Source organism: Rhinolophus sinicus, chromosome 1 (genome assembly GCF_057876585.1).
Source record: "Rhinolophus sinicus isolate RSI-liver-muscle chromosome 1, RSI-T2T, whole genome shotgun sequence".
NCBI classification, from domain to species: Eukaryota; Metazoa; Chordata; class Mammalia; order Chiroptera; family Rhinolophidae; genus Rhinolophus; species Rhinolophus sinicus.
Window position 1 is genome coordinate 93,695,990 of NC_142501.1, and position 26,095 is coordinate 93,722,084.

Sequence of the window (26,095 nt, forward strand, 5' to 3'; positions counted from 1 at the left end):
TTTACTATAAATATTGCACTTTCATTACTGTATTGATTTGCCTCTCCGCTCAAATTCATTCCTGGGCTATCTCTGATGCCTGCCGGGACCTCTTAAGGAGACTGAAGCAGAGGTTGAGGTAGAATGTGGGGCAGTTAGAATGCTGTCACTATGAGCATGTCATTTTTGGCTCATGTGATTTGTGGAGTGGTTAGAGGGACTACTGATTTGTATTAGACCCTTAGTATGCACAGAAAGGTTTTGGTCTTGATTTAAGAATAAAATCAGTCTACTTAATATAAATAGCAGCCATAATCACAAAACAAAGTAGGAATTAATTTGCTTTACATATTCTATTCAAACTCTCTGTAGTGTTTATGAGTATCATCCAGACTCTTTGTAAACCTTTCTATAGATCTGACATTACACGCCATCGGTTCTCTTCCTGTCTTTCTGATCATGTTGTAACTTCCCCTAGCACCCTGTGCATTCACCTGTCTTAAAGCTTCCTGTGTCATGTTGAAATTAGTTATTCATATTCCAGGCTTCACATGTAGACAATTAACTTTTTTGGAACAAAAATTAGGTCTCATTCTTTCTTATAACTCTGGCGCCTAACACAGACCTGGGTTCATTCAACTTAACTGTTACACGTGAAAATGAAGATCAACAGTATTGCTTTGTGTTACTTTTGTGTAGACTCTTGCTAAAGAGAGAAGTAAGAGTGCCACATTTCTGGTCCTCCATTCTGCCTCTCTGTCATAGTCATTTTAAAGAGGAACTCTGATTGTCATTTTGTAGCTCAAACACTGTTGACTAACCATTTCCTACTGAATAAAGCTCCTATTTCTTAGCTCTGGATCAAGTTCCTTCCCGGTCCTGCGCTGACTGAACTTTCTATTCGTCATGTGCACTAACTAACCTGGGTCACTGCCTAGTCCCCTTTTCGTGTTTCCCTGCTGTTGTTGCTACCATGTCTTCCATATGGCTTTCACCCGAAACCATCCCCGTTCTTCTGATGTCATTGCAGGTGCCGTCAGTCATCTCCCTGCCCTCTCCAGCCTCCACCAAGGGACATCAGGTCCCCACCTGAGCTCTCAGTGGTGCTTGGACTATGGGGTAGCATTATTTCTGTACCCTAGCAAGTCATAAGTTCCTTGAGAGCAAGGTTCTTGCCTTTGTTTTCCCTGCTGTTTTGCATTAAATTGAATTGAATATAAATTAACATATTTATTTTTTTAGCTTCAAGGAAACTGGTCAGAGGACCATCTTGTTAAAAATTATTCCTCTACATTGATCTACAAGTAAATGCATTCAATCCAGAAAGTATGTAGGTTTAAACAATATATTTATTCCTGGAACTTCAATTTAGGAAATAATTTTTCTTCTGTATTTACATTTATGTTAAATACATTTATCATTCTTTGTATGAATTCTCCTTCTCCTCTTCTAGGGCACTGTCTTTAATCTTGAGCCCGAAGAGGAAGAATACCCTGGAATCATTGCAGAAGACAGCAACGACATTTATATCCTGCCCAGCGATAACTCTGGACAAGTCAGTCCTCCAGAGTCTCCGACTGTGACCACTTCTTGGCAGTCAGAGAGCTTACCTGTTTCCCTGTCAGCCAGCCAGAGCTGGCACACAGAAAGCCTGCCGGTGTCCCTCGGTCCTGAGTCTTGGCAGCAGATCGCAGTGGATCCTGAAGAAGTCAAAAGCTTAGACAGCAATGGGGCTGGAGAGAAGAGCGAGAACAACTCTTCTAATTCTGACATTGTGCATGTGGACAGAGAAGAGGTAGCCGAGGGCATGGAGGAGGCCGCTGTGGCATCTGCAGCCTCGCCCGCCGGGGAGCTGCGGGAGGCGTTCCCTGCAGCCCCAGCTCCCTTGCTTGCACACACCACTGCCATGGCCTTGCTGGAGATGAGGGGACCTGGCACAGAAATGATGGCAGTTGAGAAAGTCAGCCCAGCTACATCTTTGTTTGTAGAACTGGATGAAGAAGAGGTGAAAGCAGCAACGATCGAACCTGTTGAATTAGAGGAGGAGGTGACCCATGCGCTGAAACCCACGAAAACACTGCTGAGTGAAGAGGAGCTGAACGTAAGGAAAGAGAGCCTTACAGAGGCCCCCCTCCCTGCTGGAGAAGCAAAGGCCGCCCCACTGTCTGAGGGCAAGTCTATACTGTTGTTTGGAGGGGCTGCCGCTGTCGCCATTCTGGCAGTGGCAGTTGGGGTAACATTGGCTCTGAGAAAGAAATAGATTTTTCAGAAGAGAAAGAAGACACAGGATATAAGGTTGCATTGACTGAATTTGAACCGCCAGCAGCTGATTGGACGTTTGTGGAACACTTGGATAATTGGGGATTTCTGTCCAACAGGCAGTGGATTGCTCCACGTACTAGGGCTGGAGGTGGAGTGTGTTCACCTTTGTCTGACTGTAAGTTCCCAGGGCCTTGGCTCATGCTGCATCCAGGAGCTAGTGCAGGGTTACTCGGCTGTGGCAGCAGCGACGTCTTGAGAAGTCCTGATTGTAGGAGCTGTCCTGTGCATCCTGGCCTCTACCCACTAAATACCTTTAGCACCCCTCCCAGTCGTGACAACCAGAACTGTCTCCTGACATTGCCAAATGTCCCCTGGGATAAAATTGTTCCTTCCTTGACAGCCACAGCTTTGGAGGGAGAGGCTTACCTTAGGAGAAGCTGGGATAGAAATTCCCAGGCAGGAAGGCTCAGCTGTGGGCTCCTCAGCTACTGTCTGGGTCCTGCCCTTGTAATTTCATCTCTCCTGATGAACATGCTGTTTAGCAGCCACTCCTTTGGCTCTTTTCCTCCCCGTTTTGGTCCCGTAGTGTGACGTGCTCTCCCCTCACGCCTCAGCTCTCGGGTACCGCACTGCTCTTCACCCGCAGGTCCCTCCCCAGCTCCCGGGCGAGTGCTCGTTCTGTACCTGTCAGGGCCCTGTGCTTCTGACAGCCCCACCTTGTAAAGATGCTGCCTTTAGTCATCTTTACAAAAATAAATAGAAGATAAGAAACCTAGGGCTCCCTGCCTACGTGCAATGGCAGGTAACTGGCTAGAGAGCTTTGTCTCTATTGAAGCAGGAGGGTGGCTGAGATGCCCTGGGAGCCCTCCTGCCAGGTGTGGCCGCTCTCCTGCACTTACAGCGGCCACTGCCTCGACCCTGGGCCGTGTGTTTTCCCCGTACTGGCCTCAGTGTTCTGCCTGGTCAACCTAGGCAGTCCTTACCAGATTTTCATACTTAGGCTTACAGACTGGTTGAATCATAACTCTTGTCAAATACAGAAAGTCTCCCAAATATCATTGAAATAAAAAGTATGACCAGAGAAGCTTGAATTTCTTGATTACCCTCAAGATTCTAGTTTGGCTTTCAGAGTTCAAAAACAGAGGCTTCGTCGATGAACTCTTCACATTCCAAATGCCAGAGTGATAAACCAAAATGATCCTAGTTAGTATGTGCTAGTTGAGAATCAGCATAATTTTCTTTCATCTGGCTGATTCCATCCCTAAAGGGAGAGTGGGACTGTGTCTTTTCATGCCTGAGGGTCGGTGGACACCGCGCTTGATACAGGTCATCTCAGATTTATCTTAGTAAATGTAACAAATTACTTTTTAGATCCCGAAATTTGTAATAAAATTACTTTACCTATCCTGGTCACCAAAGCTTGATGTTTTAAATGTGCTTTCTTTTTAAAACTTATTTTATAAAATTAAATCTCCCTGAAGCAATACTATTTAAAAGTTGGTCAGGAAAATTTCTGAAATGTGTTTGTGTGTCTGTTTAGCTTTGTCATGCAGTGTATCTTCATGTCTGAGTTTTAGTGTTCCATTTAGGGAGTGATGTTTTTCCGGGTTTTGGTGCCCGTTGTTTAATAAATATAGCGAGAGGCAAGGCAGGAACTGGAGTTAGTGTAGGAAGGAATGTTTTCCTCCTTGGGCTCTGAACTTGTGTTGGATTACTCTGTGTTCTAATCACTGCTTTTGTGTTTGCATAGGGTAAGAGCCAACTGGTACGTTATCTTGATTTTTTCCCCCTTTTATAATAATATATTTAATTTTCAGTGTTCCCTTTTAAACTCTGGATCCTCAGACACACTGGCTGAACAAATTTAAGCACCAATAGAAACCAGGTTCGTTTCTGAGCAGCCAAAGGTAGATCTGGGGCTTAGGATATTTGGGTCTGTTCTCCACAAAAGAATAAGACCTGCTGCCATGTGCTGCCTTATTTTCCCATCTGTTGAACATTAACCCAAAATGATTTGGCCAGTTGCCTTTTGCTGAATAATGGTAAATTGATGTCATCGTGGTTAGTTCCCGAGGAGTGAGTGACAGGATGTGTCAGTGTCCCCATTGTTTCTTCCCGTCCTGCTCCTCTGCCTCTGGCAGTGGAAGGGAAATCCCTAATAAGGACAGCTTCGTACAGCAGCCCCTATTTTTCGCTTTTACGTTTAAGAGAAAATATTTCTCACTCCCCACATTTTTTGATGGGGTTTGGTAGTTGGAGGCCCTTCCTTCTTGAGCCCACCCCCTCCCCTGACTTACATAACATCTAAATCTAAGGTAATAAATCCAACTTGTTTATGGAACTCAAATGCAGAATTAGGAATATCATCGTTTATCCTTCCTCATTCTTTTAACTATCAAGGAAAAGGTTTTGTTGCTAAGTCTTCTAGAATTTTTACCTGCTCTACTGAGTTGTAATGATTTCTGTTCACTTGGCAAAAAAAGTGAAGGTTTCTTTAGAAAAATAATACCAGAATTAAAGAATGCTAATTTATCCTCTCTGTAATAAAAGGTAATTCTGGGCCCAGAGAAACCAGTATCTACAGAGTGCCTTAGAGGGATTCATGTCCATCACTGCCCTCTAGAAAGCTCTCTAGATGAAAAAAAACAGCTCTTGATCATCTAGTTCACACATTCACCACCCAGCCGTCCTTGCTGCTTCATCTCGCCTGTGTCCCATCAATTGCAGCCACTTCCAACCATAGCTGCCATTAATTTTCTATGGAAATTAATTTCCTCAGCCTTTGTGCTAATTCCCTTTAATATAAAAGTAATGCATCCTCCTTGCCTTTTTCCCTAGAGGTATGACATGTGGACAAATGTCATACCCTTAGATTTTAAAATTATTTTGAGATGTTTTATAGAAATAAAAGGTATTATAGGTAAGATTCCCCCCCCCCCTTTTCTTAGTTTTTTATGTCGTTTTACACGAGCTTATCTTTCAAAAAATTTGGGGTGATACTTCACCAAGAGAACCTGTAGGCTATCTGATCACTTTATAAAAACAGCTTCTAGCCTCCGAACCAATTCTCTCACAAACGTTATTTCATTTAAAGTCTCAGCAACACACTTGATGCCCGAAAATTTCCTCTTTGAAGGAACAAGAGGTGCGGTTGGCAGTAACCCGTTAACACCCATTTGTCACTAAGGAGGTTCAGCTGTGAGAAGGGTTTGACTTTTAGGGTGCATGTTTTTTCCATATAAGAATATCCTTTTCCTAAAAAAAAGTGCGGGTAATTATAATTTTAGCAAGTATTTTGGCATTTACAATATGCCAGACATTGATCTAGTGCCCTCACCTTTTTTCACCTTCACGGTTCTAATAGCTATTCATATGCTTTTTATTCCCTTCCCACTTTACAGATTAAGGAAACCGAATCAGTTTATAGTAACTTTTCTAAAGTCTAGTAGCATGAGGGAGGGGCAAGGGAATGATTTGAGTTTTTCTGACTCCAAGTCTAGTGCTTTTTCCAGTTTTTTTTTTTTTTTTAATTAGTTGTTGCAACAATTTTTTTTTTTAAGATTTTTATTGGGGAAGGGGAACAGAACTTTATTGGGGTACAGTGTGTACTTCCAGGACTTTTTTTTCGAAGTCAAGTTGTTGTCCTTTCAGTCTTAGTTGTGGAGGGCGCAGCTCAGCTCCAGGTCCAGTTGCCGTTACTAGTTGCAGGGGACACAGCCCACCATCCCAGGGGCACAGCCCACCATCCCTTGCGGGAGTCGAACCGGCAACCTTGTGGTTGAGAGGACGCAGTCCAACCAACTGAGCCATCTGGGAGCTCAGCCGCAGCTCAGCTCAAGGTGCCATGTTCAATCTTAGCCCACCCTCCCTTGCGGGACTCAAGGAATTGAACTGGCAACCTTGTGGTTGAGAGCCCACTGGCCCATGTGGGAATCCAGCCGGCAGCCTTCGGAGTTAGGAGCATGGAGCTCTAACCGCCTGAGCCACCGGGCTGGCCCCCTTTTTCCAGGTTTTACCAATTTTTGTGACCTTGCAAAGCAGTGTTGGCAGGCTCTGTGCACACAGCTGGGCAGCCTGTGCTCGTCATACTGTGTGCCCTGGAAGGGAGCCTGTTCTGACTTGTGCAAAAGGTACCACATAGGCTGGTCTGAGCTGAGCGTGTTCTGCCAGGGACATAGCCTGAGGTTATGTCCAGCACTGGTCCGTTTCTAATCATCCCAGATGTGTTCCCTTTAAACACTGACAGACATGCCTTACAGAGAATTAGCAGGTGTCACTGGCATAGATCTTTCCTTAGCTTTCTTAGTTAATATGTTAAATATTCCTATTAACAATAGGCACTCGGACAGGAATCACCACCCAATGATCTGAAGACAACACCATGACTCTTTCCACTCTTCCCCTTTTTCCTAGTCTGTTCCCTTTTGTTCCTTCCCCCCGGCCTGTGCCATGGGTTGTGGAGGGAAGTAGGGGATACCTGTAGGTAGTGCTTGGCTCCTCAACACTGAAATTGGTCACAATTCAATCAGGAGGGTTGACCAGGCACAGCCAGAGGCACATCTTGCTCAGCGTCCAGTGAAAAACCTTCCGTTCTAGTCCACAGAACACTGCGGGATGAGGTTAACAGTAGCCTTGTATATAGAATACTCATTTCTTGAAACTATTTTGGTTACCTCATACACAGTGCTACATGGAGAGTTGGAAACTGTGGTATTACTATATTAATACGCCCTGTCTCCCCTTTTCTTTATATAAGACTAATTCTACCAAGTTTGTCGTCAGGGTCTTCCCATGTAAACTGTTTACATTAAAGAGCCCTAGCCAGGCAGCTGCTCCATCGTAAGCTCAGGCTGGCACTGTTCTCAGGTATATCTGCAAGGCCTTTAATAAGTTAAAAAATAGCTGCAGCTCAAGGTGATTCTTGCCCTGTTCTCACTGCCCCTAAAGAGGAATTTTATAGCGATATTGCTCACTTCTGTCTGTTCTTTGCACCGCTAGAAGAAACTGGTTTATTAATGTACTATTTAGAACAAGTTTTACTAGTATGTTGACTCCTTCCCCAAGGAATAAAAGTTGAAGTACAATCTTCCCTGTTAAACAGTCTGGAAGAACTTGGTAGATGGTTTCTATAATTGTTATATTGGTAACAATCTATAATTTTTAGATTGGTCCTTGAAAAAAGACAGAATTTTTTTTTCTTAGACCTGTATTTTTGCTATCAGTCTTCCCATTTTTTTCTTTAGATTAAAAGTGCCTCTTTCTACCTACTTCATTTCCTTGACTGAGTTAACCTTATTACTGGTTCTAATGCTCTCATCGCCTCAGAATTACTGGATGAAATGATTTTTGATAATTTCACATAACCATTTCACTTAAACCACATGTATTTCCTTTTTTCTGTATAAAATGCCATTTGCTCTCCTCACTACAGCTCTGATTTGCTCCATTTATTATTATGGGTTATTCTGGCCCCTCTTTTCCCCTCCTGTTCCCTGCATTTGGCCAATCTACTTTTCATTAGGGGAAGGGGACTAAACCCAGATCTATGAAATGTGCTTTGGAGGTTGTAAATAAAATGCGATTTGAAGATAACAATGGACTCATCTTTCTATTCACATACTCTTGACTGATGTCTGGGACTCAGGAGGAATCATTTCAGATAGTCTTTGTAAGTACACGCTTAGCCTTTGTAAGTACACGCTTAGCCTTTGTAAGTGCACACTTATTTTGGTTTGACTTCAGGTTCTGAAAACATGATCGTAACATCCAAAGGGCACTCCATATTTAAGTTCCCAGTCAGCACAGCTAATGGAATTGTTGGAAAAGAAGAGCTATGACCCTTTAAGGCAGTTATGAGTGTCTCAGCAGTTACTGCTGGTTCCTAAGAGGTGAGATCAGGAGTGACTTGATCAGAATACACCAGCTATTCCACGCAACTTTCAGATATGCCAAGCGGTTTTTGTGTTGTTGTTTTTTTTGGTTTGTGAGGTCAGTTTTTTTTTTTTTTTTTTAACTGGGAAATATTGGGGAACTGTGTGTTTTTCCAGGGCCCATCAGCTCCAAGTCCAATTGCCAGTTTCAGTCTTTAGTTGCAGGGGACACAGCCCACCATCCCATGGAGGGAATTGAACCAGCAACCTTGTTGTTGAGAGCTTGTGCTCTAACCAGCTGAGCCCTCTGGAAGCTCAGCGGCAGCTTGTTGTCTTCAATCTAGTTGTGGAGTGCGCAGCCCATGTGGGAATTGAACCAGCAACCCTGTTGTTCAGAGCTCGCACTCTAACCAACTGAGCCATCTGGCCACCCTGCCCAGCGTCTTTTGGAAAAGAAAGGTTTTCATCTTTAACCAAGGACTTTCCATCACTTAATTCAAATATGAAGAAGGATGAAACATTCTTGTGAAACAAAGTCACTTCTCAATTACATCCCCAAGGATTATGTTACTAGTGTAAAACCACCAATTCCAGAGTATCTCTTGAGTTACCACCAGCTGATATGTACTCAAGATCAGAACACTTTTTGATATGGTGGAATCTTTTTATAACGCTGGCTTGTGACAATCCTGCTTTATGACCAAGAAAGTATATCTGACTTGGTGTGGAAAAAGTTACACCAAAACGTGTATAAACTGCATTAAAATAGTGGCCTAATGTGTTCATTTAAGCAACAGTGGAAAGACGTGAAAGATTAAGAGTTATTAGATAGTCTGGGATCATTTGCTGTTTTAGTTTTCTCTTCCATTAGTTGAGTCAACTACTTGTATTTTTTTTTTTTTTAAGATTTTTTTTTTTATTGGGGAAGGGGAACAGGACTTTATTGGGGAACAGTGTGTACTTCCAGGCCTCTTTTCCAAGTCATGTTGTTGTCCTTTCAATCTTAGTTGTGGAGGGCACGGCGCAGCTCAGCTCCAGGTCCAGTTGCCGTTTCTAGTTGCAGGGGGCACAGCCCACCATCCCTTGCGGGAGTCGAGGAATCGAACTGGCAACCTTGTGGTTGAGAGCCCATTGGCCCATGTGGGAATTGAACCGGCAGCCTTTGGCGTTAGGAGCATGGAGCTCTAACCGCCTGAGCCACCGGGCTGGCCCGACTACTTGTATTTAAACTGCTCCTTGAAGAAAATATTTCCCCTAGTGAGAATCTAATTGTGCTCACTGACTCATGTATGAAGAAGTGTGTGGATGTATATGTGACTCAACTTGTTTCCACTGATACAAATTCTTAAAAAGTCCACTCCAAAACAGTTAACAGCATTACTGGAAAATTTATTTCCAAATGAAGGCCTTCACACTGCATGGCAACTTCTACCTGCTTTTAATATTTACAACACATTGCAGCTACCAGATTGAGGCCTAGCCCTAGAGTGGCATCCATTTAATGATGAACGATGTAGTCATTTTTCTTTTCTAATAAATTTAAACGTTGAAGGAACAGAAAAGTGTTTTTGGTAGCAAGGAAATATTTATTAGTACTTCACTACTCTTGTTCGTATGCTTCTCCAGTGTCAGGTTAACAGTAACACATGTTACTGCAGAGTACAGGTAATGCAGACCCAGCACCCCAGGGAACAGACGCAGGCACCATTTCTAAATGTAAGCGCTCCCTGGTTTATTTGGGCACTATCTAAGGGATTTGAGTTTGTTAGTCCTTGAATTCTGACTGTGTCTCTAGGAGAGGCAGACATCTAACTGCTGAATTTTTAAGTTTGCTTTTCATCTTTTATGCTCACAAACTCCCGTTCTCTCCTGATGCAGCCTCTTGGGTACAGGCAAAAAATGAAAACAGAAGGTTACTAATTACATTCCCCTCAGGATGTACACAGTAGCTTCTGGTATCCACCAGCTTCGAGTCTTTATCAAAATCCTGACTTCTTGGAAAGAGAACAGATGCCTTTAGTGACCTGAGTTTGGAAACAGGTGACAGGCCCTTGAGTCTCCACACCTCTGAACTGCCAGTGGTTTTCCCTGACTTTTTTTTTTTTAATTAAAGTTTATTGGGGTGACAGTTGTTAGTAAAGTTACATAGATTTCAGGTGTACAATTCTGTAACACATCATCTATAAATCACATTGTGTGTTCACTACCGGGAGTCAGTTCTCCTTCCATCACCATATATTTGACTTTTCCCTGACTCTTAATGAAAGGAAAGCAGGGTGAAAAAAGCCAAACACGTCCTGAGGCCTGATTTTCCCACTGTTTGAGGACAGAACTTTAGTCTAAAACCTGTGCCATCTGGTTTTTAAACAGGAAGGCTGTTACTTCCTTAGTATTAAGATGGTCCCTGTCCTGTGAGGAATTTTTCATGTGAAAGAAGTCTGCATTCCTTGCTCTCCATACATGACACTGTCTGCTATGAGGCTGTGCCCCAAGGTTGCACTTCAAACAACATTAAAGTTTTTTCTTCTGCCTTACAATCTGCTTTTAAATTTAATTTTCAAGTGGGGACCTATACATCTGAAATAAGATAAAGGCAAAGTGTGTAATGGACTTAGGAGGTGGTGTGAAGCTCGTTCAGATAGTGCAAGCGGACATTTTCATTCAAGTAGATCAATGTAGAGATTTCTAAATGGGTCATCAGCTTCAAACATGACCTTTAAAGTAGTGAGAAATAAATAGCTGTCTTCTCTAAGCACTTTGTAAAAGGGCCGCAGTTCCATCTCCACTGGGGGCAGGTACACTACTGTTGCTACATCAAGTTTTAGCCAGACACGATTTTGTAGTCATACATCCAGTCAGTCCATCTCCTAGAGCAAGAAGGAAACACAAGCAGTTAGCCAGTCTAACTGTTCTTACCATCGACACTTTTAGTCACATTCCTGACTTCTTGTTTTGAATTCTTTTTTTGTGGTTTCCCATTTGCTGCTGCTCCTCCCTCTTCCCTAACTTATAAGCGATGACCAGGTTTTCTTTTTCTTTTCCTCTAACAGCAGGGACACTTTTTCTGCTAATTTGGACCAGATAATATTTTAGGGTCCGCAGGCCATACCGTCTCTGTCACACCTCGATTCTGAAGTTACATAGTGTGGAAGCGGCCTAAGACAATCTACGAATGAATGAACATGGCTGTGTTTCAGGAGGGCTTTGTTTGCAAAAAGGAATGGCAGGCCTGACTCAGCCTCTGGCCACAATTTACTAACCTGTGTAAATTACTGGGAGTTGCACAGCATTCCTTTGTAACAAGCATACCTTGCCCTTGTTAGAATGTATACTCAACTTCTACAACAGATAATCTAAGTATAACTTAAACATGTCAGTTTATTTCTCTAACTATAGGTGAGCAGTCAACACCAATCTTAGGACCCGGGAGCCTCTCTTCCTGGTCCCTTACCTGTACCCACATCTTCACCCATGGTTCAGCCCACGGGCCCGGGAGGGGAGGGCATTGTACTCCTTGTCTTTAAGGACACAGGGCAGACGATGGATATGTCATGTCTGTCTGCGTCCCCTCACCAGAAGTGAGTCACAGGTCACACCTGGCTTATAAGGGAGCCTGGGATTCATACCAGCTACAAATCCTATGACTATAGAAGACGGGGAGGACAGATATTTGGCAGTCTCCAGCAGTCTCTGCTATAACTAAAACTGGGATGTTCTGATTTGCTTCAAGGATTAATTAGAATGTATAACCCCTTCTCCAATCAAAACAAACCTTTAGTCTATATTTATTTAGCACACTGAAAATCCAGTTATGTTTTTACTACTGTCCTCTCCCTAGATCTGCGTTCTTCAAACTCCCATGTGAGTTTCTGGTGCTCCACACCCCTAATTTAGTAGATGTAACTGCTTTATTGATTACCATTTTCTAAGGTCTAAGGTCTAAATTAGCCAGAATTAATATTCACTAAACAGAATTCAGTCCTTAAGAACTCTAGTGACATAATCAATAGATGTGAAGCTGGGTTTGTGCAAAAACTCATTCTCTGGAGCCACCACCCTTACTTCCCTGCATCCTACATTCTGCTCCATGAAAACAACTGCAAAAACAGCTTTCAAGGTGCTGACATAGGGACATTCTCAGCTACTGGATCACCTGTGCCAAGACGCATCCGTAGTGGGTCCAAAGAATTAAGATTGTGTTTGAGCCCCTCAGGGTTTGCTAAGCTGTTAATACAAGCTGCTACTGACACCTTAGATGGTGACACCTTAGATACTGCCCCCTTTGATGGTTGCTGGCTGTCCAGGAACTTTCCCAGGCTTACCTCCAACAATAGGCTTGGTTTAACACCTGATTTGAGATGTATGTTCATTCTCCTGTTGTAAAACGCCTGTATAACTGAAGACTACGACAGATGGAGAATGCTTTTAAGGCTTATCAGTAAATAATAAGAGAGGGTCAGAGCCCGAGTAATGCTTCTGACACGTAAAATCCCCAATATTCACTAATCGTTTCACATTTACAGAATATACCGACACTGAAACCTCAGGTCTATGAAGCTGACGCTGCCTGCCCTCCTTGGCAGCTTCTTGAAGAACTGACTTCTCATATCCTGGTTATGGGACAGATGTTTTCTGAGGCAGGTTTTAGATAGTTCTCTCCCCCCTTTTCTTATCTCCCCTTTTTGTCTCTCTCCCCATCAACCTTGGTGAGCATGTTTTCAAAGAATTTAATTATACTTGTTTTCGTGAAGGTGAAGTTGAGAGCAGACTGGAGACGCTCAGCTAGGTCCCTCAGCCACTTTTTTTCATGTTCTACCTACGCGTCTGGACCACTGTCATGATTCTGTCGATAGTACGAAGAAGGCCTTTACCCAAAGACAGCAGCACATCTTAAAAATAAAGCTGATAAAGCTCCAAAGGACATCAGATGTTCACTACCACCTCCTACCACTTGCTCATAAAAGCAAAAGCAAGCCTTTCCACCTACCCAGGAAGGTCTGCAGGTGCCTTCCTGTGGTTGGGGTGTCAGAAGCAGAGGGAAGGGATGAAAGGATGGTAGAGGGCTCTGCTGGCTTCCCAGACCTCAGAGGCAGTGTGTGGGGAGCGGGCAGAGTCCCAGAGGGCTCAGGGAAACGGCAAGGAGCTGACGGCTGGTTCTTACATTTCTGAACAAGTTCCTCACGTAGGTGAGCAGGTTCTGGTTAATAAAATTCACTGTTGTGCGAAAGACGCCCTGGAGCAAGGATGGCATGTGATCGGCCACTTTTTTGGCCAACAGCAGGGTCAACATCAGCTTGGCCTTCTCCATCTCCATGTCTTTAGGGAAAGTCTGCATGAGCTGGTCCAGCGCATCAGCGAGGCACCTCCTTCTGTCCTGTGCAGGCAGAGGTGGAGACAGAAGGCTCACAGGGGACCCAGTCCTCTAATGTCCTTCCCTGTCAAAAGAAGAACAGCCCTCCACGGGAAGCAGGAAGCACGCTCTCCTCTCAGAGGGAAGTATTTATTAAATAGCTAAGGCGTGTGGAGGAGAGAAGGAGAAGCGATTTCATTGTGAGAGGTGATGGAAGGGAGGGCTGAGATGACTCCCTCGAGTGGGAGACGCACTAACCAAACACATGGTCCCTGAGCCCCGTGTGTGCACATTCGACACTGATGGAACTGAAGAAGCCAAGTCACTTCCTGCCTCTGAGGCAGTTCACCTGAGAGTTAGCTAAGTCATCTCAGGCCAAGTTCCTGGTGCAGACCTAACTGGGGGGGGAGGGGGGAACTTAGGCTCATGATTCTCATGCAAAATAAGTGAACACTGTGGGAGCGCCCAAGGCAAAGTGCTTATGTATCCATGAGGGCTGCTGCAGAACAGCAGATGGGGAGAGACCACTAGACAGGGAGCAACCTTCCTGGGGGCAGGAGGCTGGACCTGGCTAAACCCTGGAGGACTAATAAACTTCTAGGTAGTGAGGGGCACGTGCATTTTTAGCTGGTGATCAAAAGAATGGAACCTTTTCTTGAACTCGGGTAGGCATACATTTGAGGACCTTGGGGTTATTTTTCTCTCCCACTAAGTTTCCTCAGGACACATAGTGCCTGAGACCTATCTTTGTATCCCCCACAGGGCTCTGCACATGGCAGCAGCACTGTACACACCTGTATATGGTTTCTTAACATGAAGTCAAGAGCAGTAGGCTAAAGTGTCACTTTTCTTGTCACACCTGGGCGACTTAAAAGTTCTCTACTGGTGTTCTTATTCAGCTCCCTAAAACTGAAGCAAGTTATTTCTGGAAGAGTCATACACATTTTGTTCATTTTTGGGGAGGCTTTTATCCCCAAACTCTTGCTTCTCAATTAAAGTTCAGGTTTCCTAAGTGTCAAGTAACTTAATTCTTCTGAGAGACAATTAACTATGCTATAATTTCTATTTCCAATTCTTCTGTGGACAGTCACGAATTGAGGCACCTTACTGGACATTGGTCTGACAGGAGACAGAGGACAGACTTCCTTGTTCAAATGACAATGGAGAAAGCCCCCACACTTCCCAGCTAACCTAGAAAAGACACTAGGGGTTTTCTCACTTACTTCCTCTGACAGGTTCCCATTCATGAACTCCGCTGCCAGGCGGTTCACCAGTGTTGGGGGGATTCTGCACTCCATCGTGTCCCCTATCTGGGCGAGCTGCCTGGCAATGTTCTGAATGATTTCCTCTTGACTCTCAGAACCTGACAGAGGCAGGGGCAGTGGACAAAACAGATCAGACAAAGGCCTGTTCACCCCAGCCCAACCTGGAAAAGGAAGTGATTCTCTTTGGAGCAAGGCCAGCCCGTCCCCTCCCCCCAGCACACCATGCACCGAGCGAGCTTCTGTTGCTCCCTCTGCTAGGGCCAGGGAAGGGCCCGACTGAGCAAACACTGGCTGGAGAAGCAGGCTTCTCCCTAAATAAAGATCCACTTCTACCCACGCAGGGTCAGTATGCTGGGGCTGCCAGCTCTGTACCCCATCCTCTAACAGCTGTCAGCCTAAGCAGTTAATACAGAGGCTGTGCAGTCAGACAAGTCAGAGCCCCACGTCTGCCATTCCCGAGCCACAAGACCTCGCTCCAGGGTGGCTGTGGAGATAAGTGCTTTCCCCAGTCACATCTCCCTCAGCAAAACCCCTTCTCCACTCTGACCTAGACAGCTGTGCACAATCTGCCCAGCCTCTCTGGCAGCAGCTCTTTCCACTTTCCCTTAATCCCTCTTCTCCAGCTCCACTGGCCTCCCCAGAGCGCAGGCAGGCTCCTTCTCTAACTGCTTTTAGGTGTTCTCCAATGCCACGCGAAGACTGACACCCCACTTTTACCGCCACATGCCCTCCACTTTCCTTCCTTAGTACTCACTACTATATCATGTATTTTACCTGTCTCTGCTGTCTGACTCCCTCACCAGAACGTAGGCTTCATAAGGGCTCTGATTTTTAAATGTTTTGTTTACTGCCAAATACGCAGTGCCAAAAACAATGCAAGGCACACAGTAGGTGCTCAATGAATGATTGCATGAATGAATGAATGAGTAAATGAATGAACCCTGTACCTAGCTCCTAGTAAGTATTCAATAAATGCCAGCGATTGTTATTTCTCCCATTAAATCTCATATTTTTTTCTGTGCTCGCAGTTTCCCTCTGGCTTCTTACTTCCCCAGAACAGAAATCTCATCCTCACACCGTCTTTGCTGTCGCCACTGCCTCCTCCGCCACCAGTCGGTAGGTCTACGTCAGCATAGACACAGCCATCTCTCCGCCCCATGCCCACTCCCACCACTGGCGTGGGCTCTCACCTCGCATCTGGGTAAAGAGTGTCTCCTCTCCTCACCCCACTCACTGCCTCCAGGCCCCTCTCCACAATACACTTAGGCACAGAGTCAGAAGACAGGAAGTGGGGTGAGTGTGCCTGCAGGACCCCGAGGTGACTGCCTCCTCATTCTCTGTGCCGTGGTGTTGACCACGACACACATAGTATTGAGACGACATCACTTCCGACTCAGAACCCTCCACATGCTCACTTCTGCTTAAGTGACAAGTCACCACCTCGCCTCAAATCATCTTGGATGTCCACTATCCTTCACGCGTTCCAGCCAAACTCAGCACCTCCCACAGGCCATGGCCTTTGCATCTCCACAGCTGGGCTAAACTGCCAGTCGCCTTCCCAATCTCCAGACTGAACTGGACCCAACTTCAGGGCCAGCTCTGTTCCGTCGTGGCCACGAAGTTTCTCCTGACTGCCCACAGAGAACAGTGCCCGCCTTCTCCTTAGCTCCCACGGCAGACTCTCTGCTCACCAACTTCCTATGCTTTTCTACCTGTTTCAGCAACTGATTCATCTGCGTCCAGCTGAGTGAACGAATTCACCGATGACACCAGAGGCCACTGATGAGGCCAGAGCCTCTATTTGGCCCTTTGCTTCCAAATCTTGTCAGGTGTTCAATCTACATGCCAGTTTTCTACCAGAGGATGAGGTTAAGTGCAGAGCCCCACAACCACTTCTGCAAATGCCCGAGTCCAGCCAGGTTCTGCAGTTTAAGGGAAGGGATGGTGTAGATGAGCAAAGGACAGGCCGGGGACAGCCTCTGGCTGTAGGAACTCCTGCAGGAGCTGCTGACAGCAAAGCCATTCCTGCTCCCCAAACCTTCCCAACCTTCCCCAAAGGGGCCTGCTCTTCTTCCAGCTCAGGGCCGGCCAGAAGACATACTCGCTGGATTCTAAGGCACACAGTGTGTTTGGCACACCCAGGCTAGCTAGCGGGGGACTCCTGCCCTACCCCCACCCATGGAGCCAGAGATTCTAGGGCTGGATGGGCTGTTGGTCTTCCCCACGGCCACCAAGGGCAGGGCAACCTCCTATGCCAGGAGATTTCAGGGCGGCAGGATGTCAGTCCTGCTCCTAGGTAGGGAGGCCTGGGTGTGGTCCTCACGCTCGCCTTAGTGAGCTCAGCAGGACGTGCTGACATCAGCGCCCCCACCTCGAACATGGTGGTGCAGCAGCTAAAGCGGGCCCAGGCCCATTCTGAACAGTTCTTCATGGAACCCCAGGGTGCACATGACTGACAACCACTCTCCAGGCCCTAATCTGGGAATGGCTGAACCTCCCATGCCCAAGCCTTGCTCCCTCAGAAGTCAGGTCTGAGAGCCTCCATCTGTGGAGGCAACACCAGTGGCTCAGAGGAGTGAAAGCTGAGGCTGGAGGACAGCACAGGGATGAGGGTGAGGAAGGGCAGTCTGCAGACTGAGGTCCCGACGCACCACCCGTGGGACAATGAAGGGGCCCAGCTCAAGGAACGAGGCGGGGCCCAAGTCCGGGCGAGGCCACGCCCAGCGGCTGTTCCATACGGGGCTCATCATTTACCCTTCTCTGGGCCTCAGTTTCCTCATCTGGAAATGTGGTTCAGAATACTTCCATGCCCTAGCTGTCTTGTGGATAAGCACAAGCATAATATATGTAAGAATAAAAGTGTAAAGTACATACAAAGAATCGTTTTAAAGTAACTCAGTGGGTTTCAACCACTTGGAAACTCAGCTAGGCCTGGTCTGCTGGCATAACCAAGAACAGGTCATGCAACCATGTGACACAAACGTATATGGTGGACTGGCACCACGCAGGTGGAGACTGAGACTCTAGCACTTAGGTTCCCTAAAACATCACTGGTGACAGCAAGTCAGGGCAGGCGGGGCCAGGTGCCTACCTGTCCTCAGGCCTTGCTGGACCACGTGGCTGTACCGGTTGCCATCTGTCTGCAGTTCATCATCGTGGCCTTCCAGCAGGAAAGCTGGCACAGGCCACTCATGGCCCAGCACCTTCAGCTCTTCATGGAAATTACAGTTGGAGCAGTTTTGGAGGAAGCCGAAAACCAGCAGGTCTGTGATACGCTCATCCTGGAGGCCTGAACCATTGCTGACCTAGAGGGAAGCAGGGGGTCAGGGAGACCTGAGGGAAGGGGGGGTCGGGGAGACCTGAGGGAAGGGGGTGGGGAGACCTGAGGGAAGGGGGTGGGGAGACCTGAGGGAAGCGGGGGTGGGGAGACCTGAGGGAAGGGGGTGGGGAGACCTGAGGGAAGCGGGGGGGGGGGGGGGGGGGGGGAGACCTGAGGGAAGCGGGGGTGGGGAGACCTGAGGGAAGCGGGGGGGGGGGGGGGGGGAGACCTGAGGGAAGCGGGGGTGGGGAGACCTGAGGGAAGCGGGGGGTGGGGAGACCTGAGGGAAGGGGGTGGGGAGACCTGAGGGAAGCGGGGGGGTGGGGAGACCTGAGGGAAGGGGGTGGGGAGACCTGAGGGAAGGGGGGGTCGGGGAGACCTGAGGGAAGGGGGGGTGGGGAGACCTGAGGGAAGGGGGTGGGGAGACCTGAGGGAAGGGGGTGGGGAGACCTGAGGGAAGGGGGGGGTCGGGGAGACCTGAGGGAAGGGGGTGGGGAGACCTGAGGGAAGGGGGGGTCGGGGAAACCTGAGGGAAGGGGGGGTCGGGGAGACCTGAGGGAAGGGGGTGGGGAGACCTGAGGGAAGGGGGGGGTCGGGGAGACCTGAGGGAAGGGGGTGGGGAGACCTGAGGGAAGTGGGGTCAGAGAGACCTGAGGTAAAGGGGGTGGGGAGACCTGAGGGAAGGGGGTGGGGAGACCTGAGGGAAGGGGGTGGGGAGACCTGAGGGAAGCGGGGGTGGGGGGGGTGGGGGGGGAGACCTGAGGGAAGGGGGTGGGGAGACCTGAGGGAAGGGGGGGTAGGGGAGACCTGAGGGAAGGGGGTGGGGAGACCTGAGGGAAGGGGGGGGGACCTGAGGGAAGGGGGTGGGGAGACCTGAGGGAAGGGGGTGGGGAGACCTGAGGGAAGGGGGTGGGGAGACCTGAGGGAAGCGGGGGTGGGGGGGGTGGGGGGGGGAGACCTGAGGGAAGGGGGTGGGGAGACCTGAGGGAAGGGGGGGTCGGGGAGACCTGAGGGAAGGGGGTGGGGAGACCTGAGGGAAGGGGGTGGGGAGACCTGAGGGAAGCGGGGGTGGGGGGGGTGGGGGGGGGAGACCTGAGGGAAGGGGGTGGGGAGACCTGAGGGAAGGGGGGGTCGGGGAGACCTGAGGGAAGCGGGGGTGGGGAGACCTGAGGGAAGGGGGTGGGGAGACCTGAGGGAAGTGGGGTCAGAGAGACCTGAGGTAAAGGGGGTGGGGAGACCTGAGGGAAGTGGGGTCAGAGAGACCTGAGGTAAAGGGGGTGGTCAGGGAGACCAGAGGGAAATGGGGGTTGGGAAGACCTGAGGGAAGCGGGGGAAATCTGAGGGGAGCGGCAGCAGCCGCTCAGGCCAGCCTCCGTCTGTGTCTGCCAGGACAGGGCAACGTTTCTGGAGTGCTGACCACACTTGGGCAGTGTTCTTGGCAAACCAAGGTGAGTACTTGTAGCATCAGCAGCCAGGTGTGCTTAAACAAACACCCCGGATGAAAGAGGGACTAATGTGGAAGGCCAGGGACACTGAGATCTGCCCAGATAAATGCAAAGCAGACACACTGGACAGTAGGAGGTCCAGAGGATAACATGAGGTGCAGGCAAGATTTATTTCCATCTTCTGAGTCCTTAATATTCTTCGTTAGAAAGATCAGAACACTTTTAGAGGACAGTTTTTAAGGCAAATTGTTTTAAATAAACAAAATGCATCAAACAAGGTACTTATATATTTCAGCCTTTACTTCTCTAAAATTATTCCTACAAAAAGGAAAAATGTTATACAAAAGCTCTACTGTCAAATTATTACAGAAGCCAAGTGGCATAAGGCAGTTTAGAAACTCAGGGATATGCTTCATTTCTGCCTCATGGAGAGGTCCTGGTTAGCAGAAAAAAGGAGGGCCGGGGCAGTGATGTGGGGTGAACTGTATTCCCCAAAAAGAAATGTTCAAGGGCTAACCCCTAGTACCTCTGAATGTGACCTTGTTTGGAAATAGAGTCATTGCAAATGTAATGAAGTTAAGAGCAGGCCATACGGGGTTAGGGCGGGCCCTAAACAGGGGACAATGCCATGTCAAGACACACTGAAGCATGAGTGATGTGTCTATAAGCCAAGAGACGCCCAGCACTGCCGGCAGCACCAGAAGCTGGGAGAGAGGCTCGGGATTCTCCCTCAGCAGCCCCACAAGGAACCAGCATTGCTGACACCTCATTTTCAGGTTTCTGGCCTCCAGAACTGTGAAGGGAAACACTGATTATGGTATTTTGTTCCAAAAGCCCCAGGAAACTACTACAGGCAGCCTCTGCCCGAGGGCTTCCTTCTGATGTAGAGGGTGGTGACCAGGTGTCCCAAGCCTCCATGCAGAGTGGCTGTTGCCACCAACCACGCCAGATCAGGTTATCAGACACAAGTCCAGTGATGTCTGCACTTGCCACGTATAATAAAAAGAAAAGAATTGGCAGGGAGGGAAAGGAGAGCACTTCCTCTATCAGAGAAGGACCGGTCCAGACGCCAGGAGTGAATAATCCAGGAAGTCAAATGTTTAGGACCAGTCAGCTGGAAAGCAGTCCGGGCAGACTCCATTTTGAGGAAGAGGCTGGACTCTGCCAGGACACGGCAGTCGGCTCAGAAGACTGACAGTCTAAGTCCGAGAACATGAAGAGCCTGTGACATGCTGAGTGTGGAACTAGGACCTTTCTGATCTTTCTAGTGACGTAAGTTAACATGGGAGTCTCAGAAGATGAAAGATTTGATAAGTTGTTTATCCTTTTAGCTCATAGGGAAAAAATACATTAAGAGAAATGATCAAGACTTAGGAAGTCTTGCTGGAAATATTACAAAAGTGATCAAAAGAGACAAAAGTACTTCTCATCCTATAAAATCAGTGCCAGTACAGAGAAAAGGATGGAAAACTGTCTAGTGTGTTCAATAAACTGGAATAATCCTGGTGAAAAAGCACCAAATAAACAGTAAAAAAAAAAAAAGACCAACAAAAATCAATCTCACTTATTTTGTTTTTCTAAATATCGAAAATGTCAAAGAAGAATGCTACAATATGGATGAGCGATACCATACAAATAGCAAAAAAAAACCCCAAACCAAACCCAAGACATAGGAAGCGAAATAAGCGAGAAACCAAAGGACAGATACTATGTGACTCCACTTCTATGAGGTCGCTATTATAGAGAGAAAGTAGAGAGAAATTCACAGAGAGAAAGTAGAGTGGGGTTGCGAGGGGTGGGGTAGGGATGGGGAATGGGGAGTCAGTCTTTAATGGGGACAGAGTTTCAGTTCAGGAAGATGAGAAAGTTCTGGAGATGGTGGTGGTGCTGGTGGCACAGCAGTGTGAATGCGCTTCATGCTACTGAACTATACACTTAAAATTGGCTAAAATGGTAAATTTCATGCTATGTGTATTTTACCACAATTTTTAAAAACAGAAAATAAATCAAGGGAAAAAATCTACAACAGGAAGAAAATTCTGATGGTGGCGGGGGGGGGGGGGGGCAAACCCTAACATGTCAGCAGAAGTTGCTCAGTGTTTCCCTCTGAACCCTGAGCCTGTGGGACATTGGCCAACTTGTGCCCCAGGTTTTGCACCTTGAAAGAAAACAAAAAGAGCAGTGGGAATAATTGGGAGTAATTACATCCACCTTCCTGCACTGCAGGGATGCCAGGAGAAAGGCGCCAGTGCGGGAGAGAGCTCTCCTGAGGTTAAGGAGCCTGATGTGAGGCGGTTTCTACACCCCGGCAGCCCAAGATTACCCCAGAAAGTCGCAAGATGGAAGGGACAACAACGGGCAAGTTTAAAGGGCACTGAACACAAGAGTGTCTGGTCTTTGGACAGGCCTTTCGCAACGGGGGAGGTCCCAAAATCTCTTCTCTTCCAGCAACTAACATCTCTGCTCACTAAGCCTGTGCTCTCTGGCTCTCCCACTCCCAAGTGCTTCCCATCCTTTAGAAGGATATTCAACAGTACGTACTGAGGACCTTCCAGGCGGCAGAGGCTGCTATAGGCTCAGGACTCAGAAACTGGGCCACTGACTTCAGTAACGGCCAAACCCTTCCCTTTTGCAGATCCCTCCCCCAGGGCGCTGCTGGGGACTCTGGTGTGGACTGGAAGAGCCTGGCTGGCAGCCTCAAAGACATGACAGAACTTGGCGGAGGAGGGAAGGAGGAAGACTTACGTAAGCAGATGAGTAAAGAGCTTTTGATTGGATATGCTACGATTTTCTCTTCCAAGCTTGTTCAAAGGGAAGTATAGACAAGGCACAGTTCAGGTACCAACTTGCGGCAGGGGGCTGGCCTATGTGACCTCTTCCCAAAACTCTACAGCTTTTAAAAATAATCAGAAAGTCTCCTTGCAGCCAGGCAGGAAAGGGAGGAGGAGGACTGGAGAGCAGAGGGGGGAAGATGGGAAGAGAGGCAGGGAGGAGACTGAGACGAGAGGGGCTTTGTCTGTGTTTACTGCACCCCAGTCAGTTGGAGATGTGAGGCCCGTCCTGCAGCGTCGTCACACTGGTGACCGGGTCCACACCGACCGTGCAGAAGAACCAGTGCCTCAGCTGCCCTCGCTCCCCCCAGCCCTCCTGCCGAGCATCTGACCTGGGGATCCATCGCACAGGCAGCTGGCAGCTTGACTGGCTTCTGGCTCACAGGTACTTAAGACAGCAGCCTGGAAGAGGACACACAGACACACAGGGTGGGTGTTGGTCCCTACAGGGACACCCCTCTGGCACCCTCAAGAAGCAATCAAAGACGTGGTCCTAGGCCCTGGCTCCCAGGCGCTCCAGCCCCACAGTGGCCCACTCGCCATCCCAACAGGCTCATCCTAGGTGGTCACTGTCCTCAGCACTGCCTGGCACCCACCAGCAGCACAGTGAGGGCACTCTGGAGCTCTTCTCAGTGGAGACTTGCTAAGGCACTGCAAGCGCTCCAGGGTCCGTCCTCCAACCTCAGGGGCCACGCTCCCACTCAACTCATGGTAGGTACTACCATTTCCCGAAAATAAGACCTAGCCGGATAATCAGCTCTAATGCATCTTTTGGAGCAAAAATTAGTATCAGACTGGGTCTTATATTATTTATATATTATATTGTATTATATTATATTATATTACCTGGTCTTATAGTAAAATAAGACTGGGTCTTATATTAATTTTAGCTCCAAAAGACGCATTAGAGCTGATGGTCTGGCTAGGTCTTATTTTCGGGGAAACATGATGAAATGTGGAGGGAAGTCCGGCTTTTATTTTTAAACATTTTATTTGTTTCATGGAGGGCACAGCTCACAGTGGCCCATGAGGGGATCGAACCAGCAACCTTGATATTATTAGCACCACATTCCAACCAACTGAGCTAACTGGTCACCCCCTATGAGTACTTTTAAAGTAAATACTTATTATATTTGTGAGTTTTCTACAGGAATAAACTTAGCTAATAAAGGATATCTAGTTTTCAGGAAATCTGTTTTATTATCACTGTGACCACTAATAAGGCCACTGTCACCACTCCTCCTTCCTTCCAACAACAAAAAGAAAAGCACCAGCGCATCCCTCAGTGAGCAGCAGGTCTGAGCTTCACATGGTCACCCTGTTCCACATGCTGTGCCGAGAAGGCAGCACTGCGGTGCTGCTGACTTAGTGGACGAGGAGAGAAGGTGTGGCGGAAGGGACAGCCGGCCAGGCCAGCTCTCTCCACAGGCCACCAAAGGGCAGATGCGATAAATCATTCATGGGCTAGAGCTCCTGTAAAATGTTTATAACAAGAGTGCATGTGTGAAATTACATAAAACATTAAAGCTTCCATATGACACCTATTCCAACGAAATAACTCGTCATAAACAACGGACCAAACAAAAGCCAATGAGTTAAGAAGACCATGTCCATAAAATGAACATACGTAACCATGAGAAATAAGGAGAGGCTTGTATGTGCATCATACAGAAATGTCCCAATATGCTGAACAGAACTTTCTGGAGAACAACATAATAATTCTATTTTAAAATGTATTTGCTGGTGCATGTGTGTGTTTACACACAATATTAGGTCGAATCAAATAAAATGGTTATTGTGTACAGCAAAAACAGTCAATTTCCTATGGCTCCTAACTACATAAGTGGAAAAACTGAACAGAAGAATGGACAACCAACTGTCTCCAGGAAGAAAGAGCCAGGCTCCTACATGTGTGAAGGGGTGGCTGGAACAAGGCCTGTGCTGACAGAAGTGTGTCTCCCATCTGCAGGTAGCCGTTGCACGTGTGCTTGGGACACGGTCCGCTCTCAGCACTGCCAGGCCCGTCTGGGTGCTCACACAAGCCTTGGGGGTCACACACAGCTTGAGGCTGAGCCCCAACTTCCCCATGGGAGCCTGGCCAAGCCCGCACCCATGGCTGGGTGTGTCTGAGTGTCTGGGAGGGGAGGGGGCCAAGCTCAGAGGACTCAGGGGCATGTGGACAGAGAGAGAAAAGCAATAGGGCACTGGCTGGCCCCAAGGCTGGAGCCACCAGCAGCATCAGGACAGAGCGAAACAGAACGCAGCCCCAGGACAAAGGCCACAGAAGCCAACAACGCATGCAGTCACTGCCAAGGGAAAGGGCCAGTGGGCAGAACCCAGGCCTCTGCCCCCACCACATTCTCTCAAGAACGAACTCCAGAAAACTATGTGGGGAGAGACGGTCCTCAAGAGGTAATTCACACAAACATTTAGTCTGATTTCCTTCCACACTCTGACACGCACAGCCACACACTCAGGCAGACTTCCATATTCTACGGTCACCTATATTGGGATCATTTTTCTGCTTCAACAGGTATTTTAAAAAACAAAATTTTTTTAACAATATATCAGTTAATATTTAATATAGTATTTCTCACCATGGGGGTGTTACTCAGTTAATATAAAGGCTTTTTTTTTAACATTAAATCTCTTCTCCATTTCAACATCAATATAAAGTATTATTTTTACATTAAATCTTTTCTCCATTAACTTCTATTCCCCCAAAGAAATAAAAGTTTTAAGTGTTTTTTTTTTAATTTATTGGGATGACAATTGTTAGTAAAATTACATAGATTTCAGGTGTACAATTCTGTATTAAGTTTTAAGTTTTGACTGACTGTATTTTATATTTAAGTAGAATATTAACTTGGGAGATAACAAAACAAAAATCTGATAAAAATATAGAGAAAAGACTCCTCACCGATGCAGGAGGCAGTGATTACAACTGAACAGTGTTGACTTCCTAGGATTCTGGGCAAGAGTTTCCTTCTTTCCACTTCATTTACTTTGAGAATTCTGAGACCATGAAATATCACTTATGCAAATCTCAGCCATCTTTCTTCTTTGACCCTCTGTCTAACTAGCAAATACAAATTACAGACTGACTTTCTCAGTGCATATGTTGTGAAAAAGCATTTTTATTCCATTTAACATATCAATTTATTCCCATTTATAGGAAAACAACTAAGTATGTAAAATTATCCTATTTACTGTTTCTTTGGAACTATCAGACACCAAAGCTCAGTTTTTAACCTAAACAGCACAAATGTCTTCAGAGCAAGGTCTGATTCAAGAGGCCCTTCAAAGTCATATCCGTCCATTTCTCTTTCGGGCATATACCCCCAAACAGGCACAGACGCCTGTCATGCTGAGAAGCACACCTAAGAAGAGAGCGATTGCAGCTCCGTCTTCTACTGCTTCAACAACAGGCAGCACCACAAGCAGTGGAACGAGGACTAAGAACAGTTGTGTTGAAACTGAGGTCATGGCGTGGGGACCTTGAGTGCTGAAGGTTTTAAGAAACGATATGTATATAATTCTATCCGACTTGAAATACTCCCTTCCTGGAGCTCTGAACGTGGAGGCTAAGAGGTTCCACATGACAGCGCCTTCCAGGAAGCAGCCATTACAGGAATGGTGAGTTTCAAAAAATTTTTTAATGCTTATTAGTATTCCTTTGCAATGGTTTGTTCTCAATCGGGGGCGATTTTGACCCCCAAGGAACATCTGCACATGTCTAAAGACATTTTTAGTTGTCACAACTGGGTAAAGTGC

General features: G+C 47.1%; 3 protein-coding genes across 21 annotated transcripts in view; 1 reads left to right on the plus strand and 2 right to left on the minus strand.

Moving 5' to 3' along the window:
- BCL2L13 (BCL2 like 13) overlaps positions 1 to 7,836 on the plus strand; it is a 100,794-nt gene extending 92,958 nt beyond the window's left edge. For all 17 annotated transcript variants that reach the window (XM_019757285.3, XM_088801867.1, XM_074325121.2 and 14 more), the window contains one exon: positions 1,433 to 7,836. In XM_019757285.3, coding sequence (XP_019612844.3) covers positions 1,433 to 2,239 — 807 coding nt within the window. In that variant the 3' untranslated portion in view covers positions 2,240 to 7,836. The remainder of the gene's footprint in view (positions 1 to 1,432) is intronic.
- Positions 7,837 to 9,479: 1,643 nt separating this feature from the next.
- The window catches only part of BID (BH3 interacting domain death agonist), a 44,432-nt gene continuing 27,816 nt past the window's right edge, over positions 9,480 to 26,095 (minus strand). For 2 of the 3 annotated variants that reach the window (XM_019757223.3, XM_074325130.2), the window contains exons 2-6: positions 22,654 to 22,723; positions 17,818 to 18,031; positions 14,685 to 14,824; positions 13,273 to 13,485; positions 9,480 to 10,978 (exon numbers count right to left, since the gene is read on the minus strand). In XM_019757223.3, the coding sequence (XP_019612782.1) occupies positions 10,967 to 10,978; positions 13,273 to 13,485; positions 14,685 to 14,824; positions 17,818 to 18,031; positions 22,654 to 22,665 (591 nt within the window). In that variant the 5' untranslated portion in view covers positions 22,666 to 22,723 and the 3' untranslated portion in view covers positions 9,480 to 10,966. Of the gene's footprint in view, positions 10,979 to 13,272; positions 13,486 to 14,684; positions 14,825 to 17,817; positions 18,032 to 22,521; positions 22,724 to 26,095 lie in introns of all 3 variants that reach the window. The other variant, XM_074325129.2, reaches the window with a different exon arrangement.
- LOC148759131 (small integral membrane protein 30-like) lies at positions 24,448 to 25,807 on the minus strand. The gene has a single exon (XM_088801905.1). It carries the CDS (start codon positions 25,805 to 25,807, stop codon positions 25,628 to 25,630), a length of 180 nt encoding a protein of 59 aa, XP_088658031.1. The 3' UTR covers positions 24,448 to 25,627.

Bases quoted from the DNA above. Each gene is read 5' to 3' on its own strand.
- LOC148759131 (XM_088801905.1), bottom strand. From the start codon at position 25,807: ATGACCTCAGTTTCAACACAACTGTTCTTAGTCCTCGTTCCACTGCTT.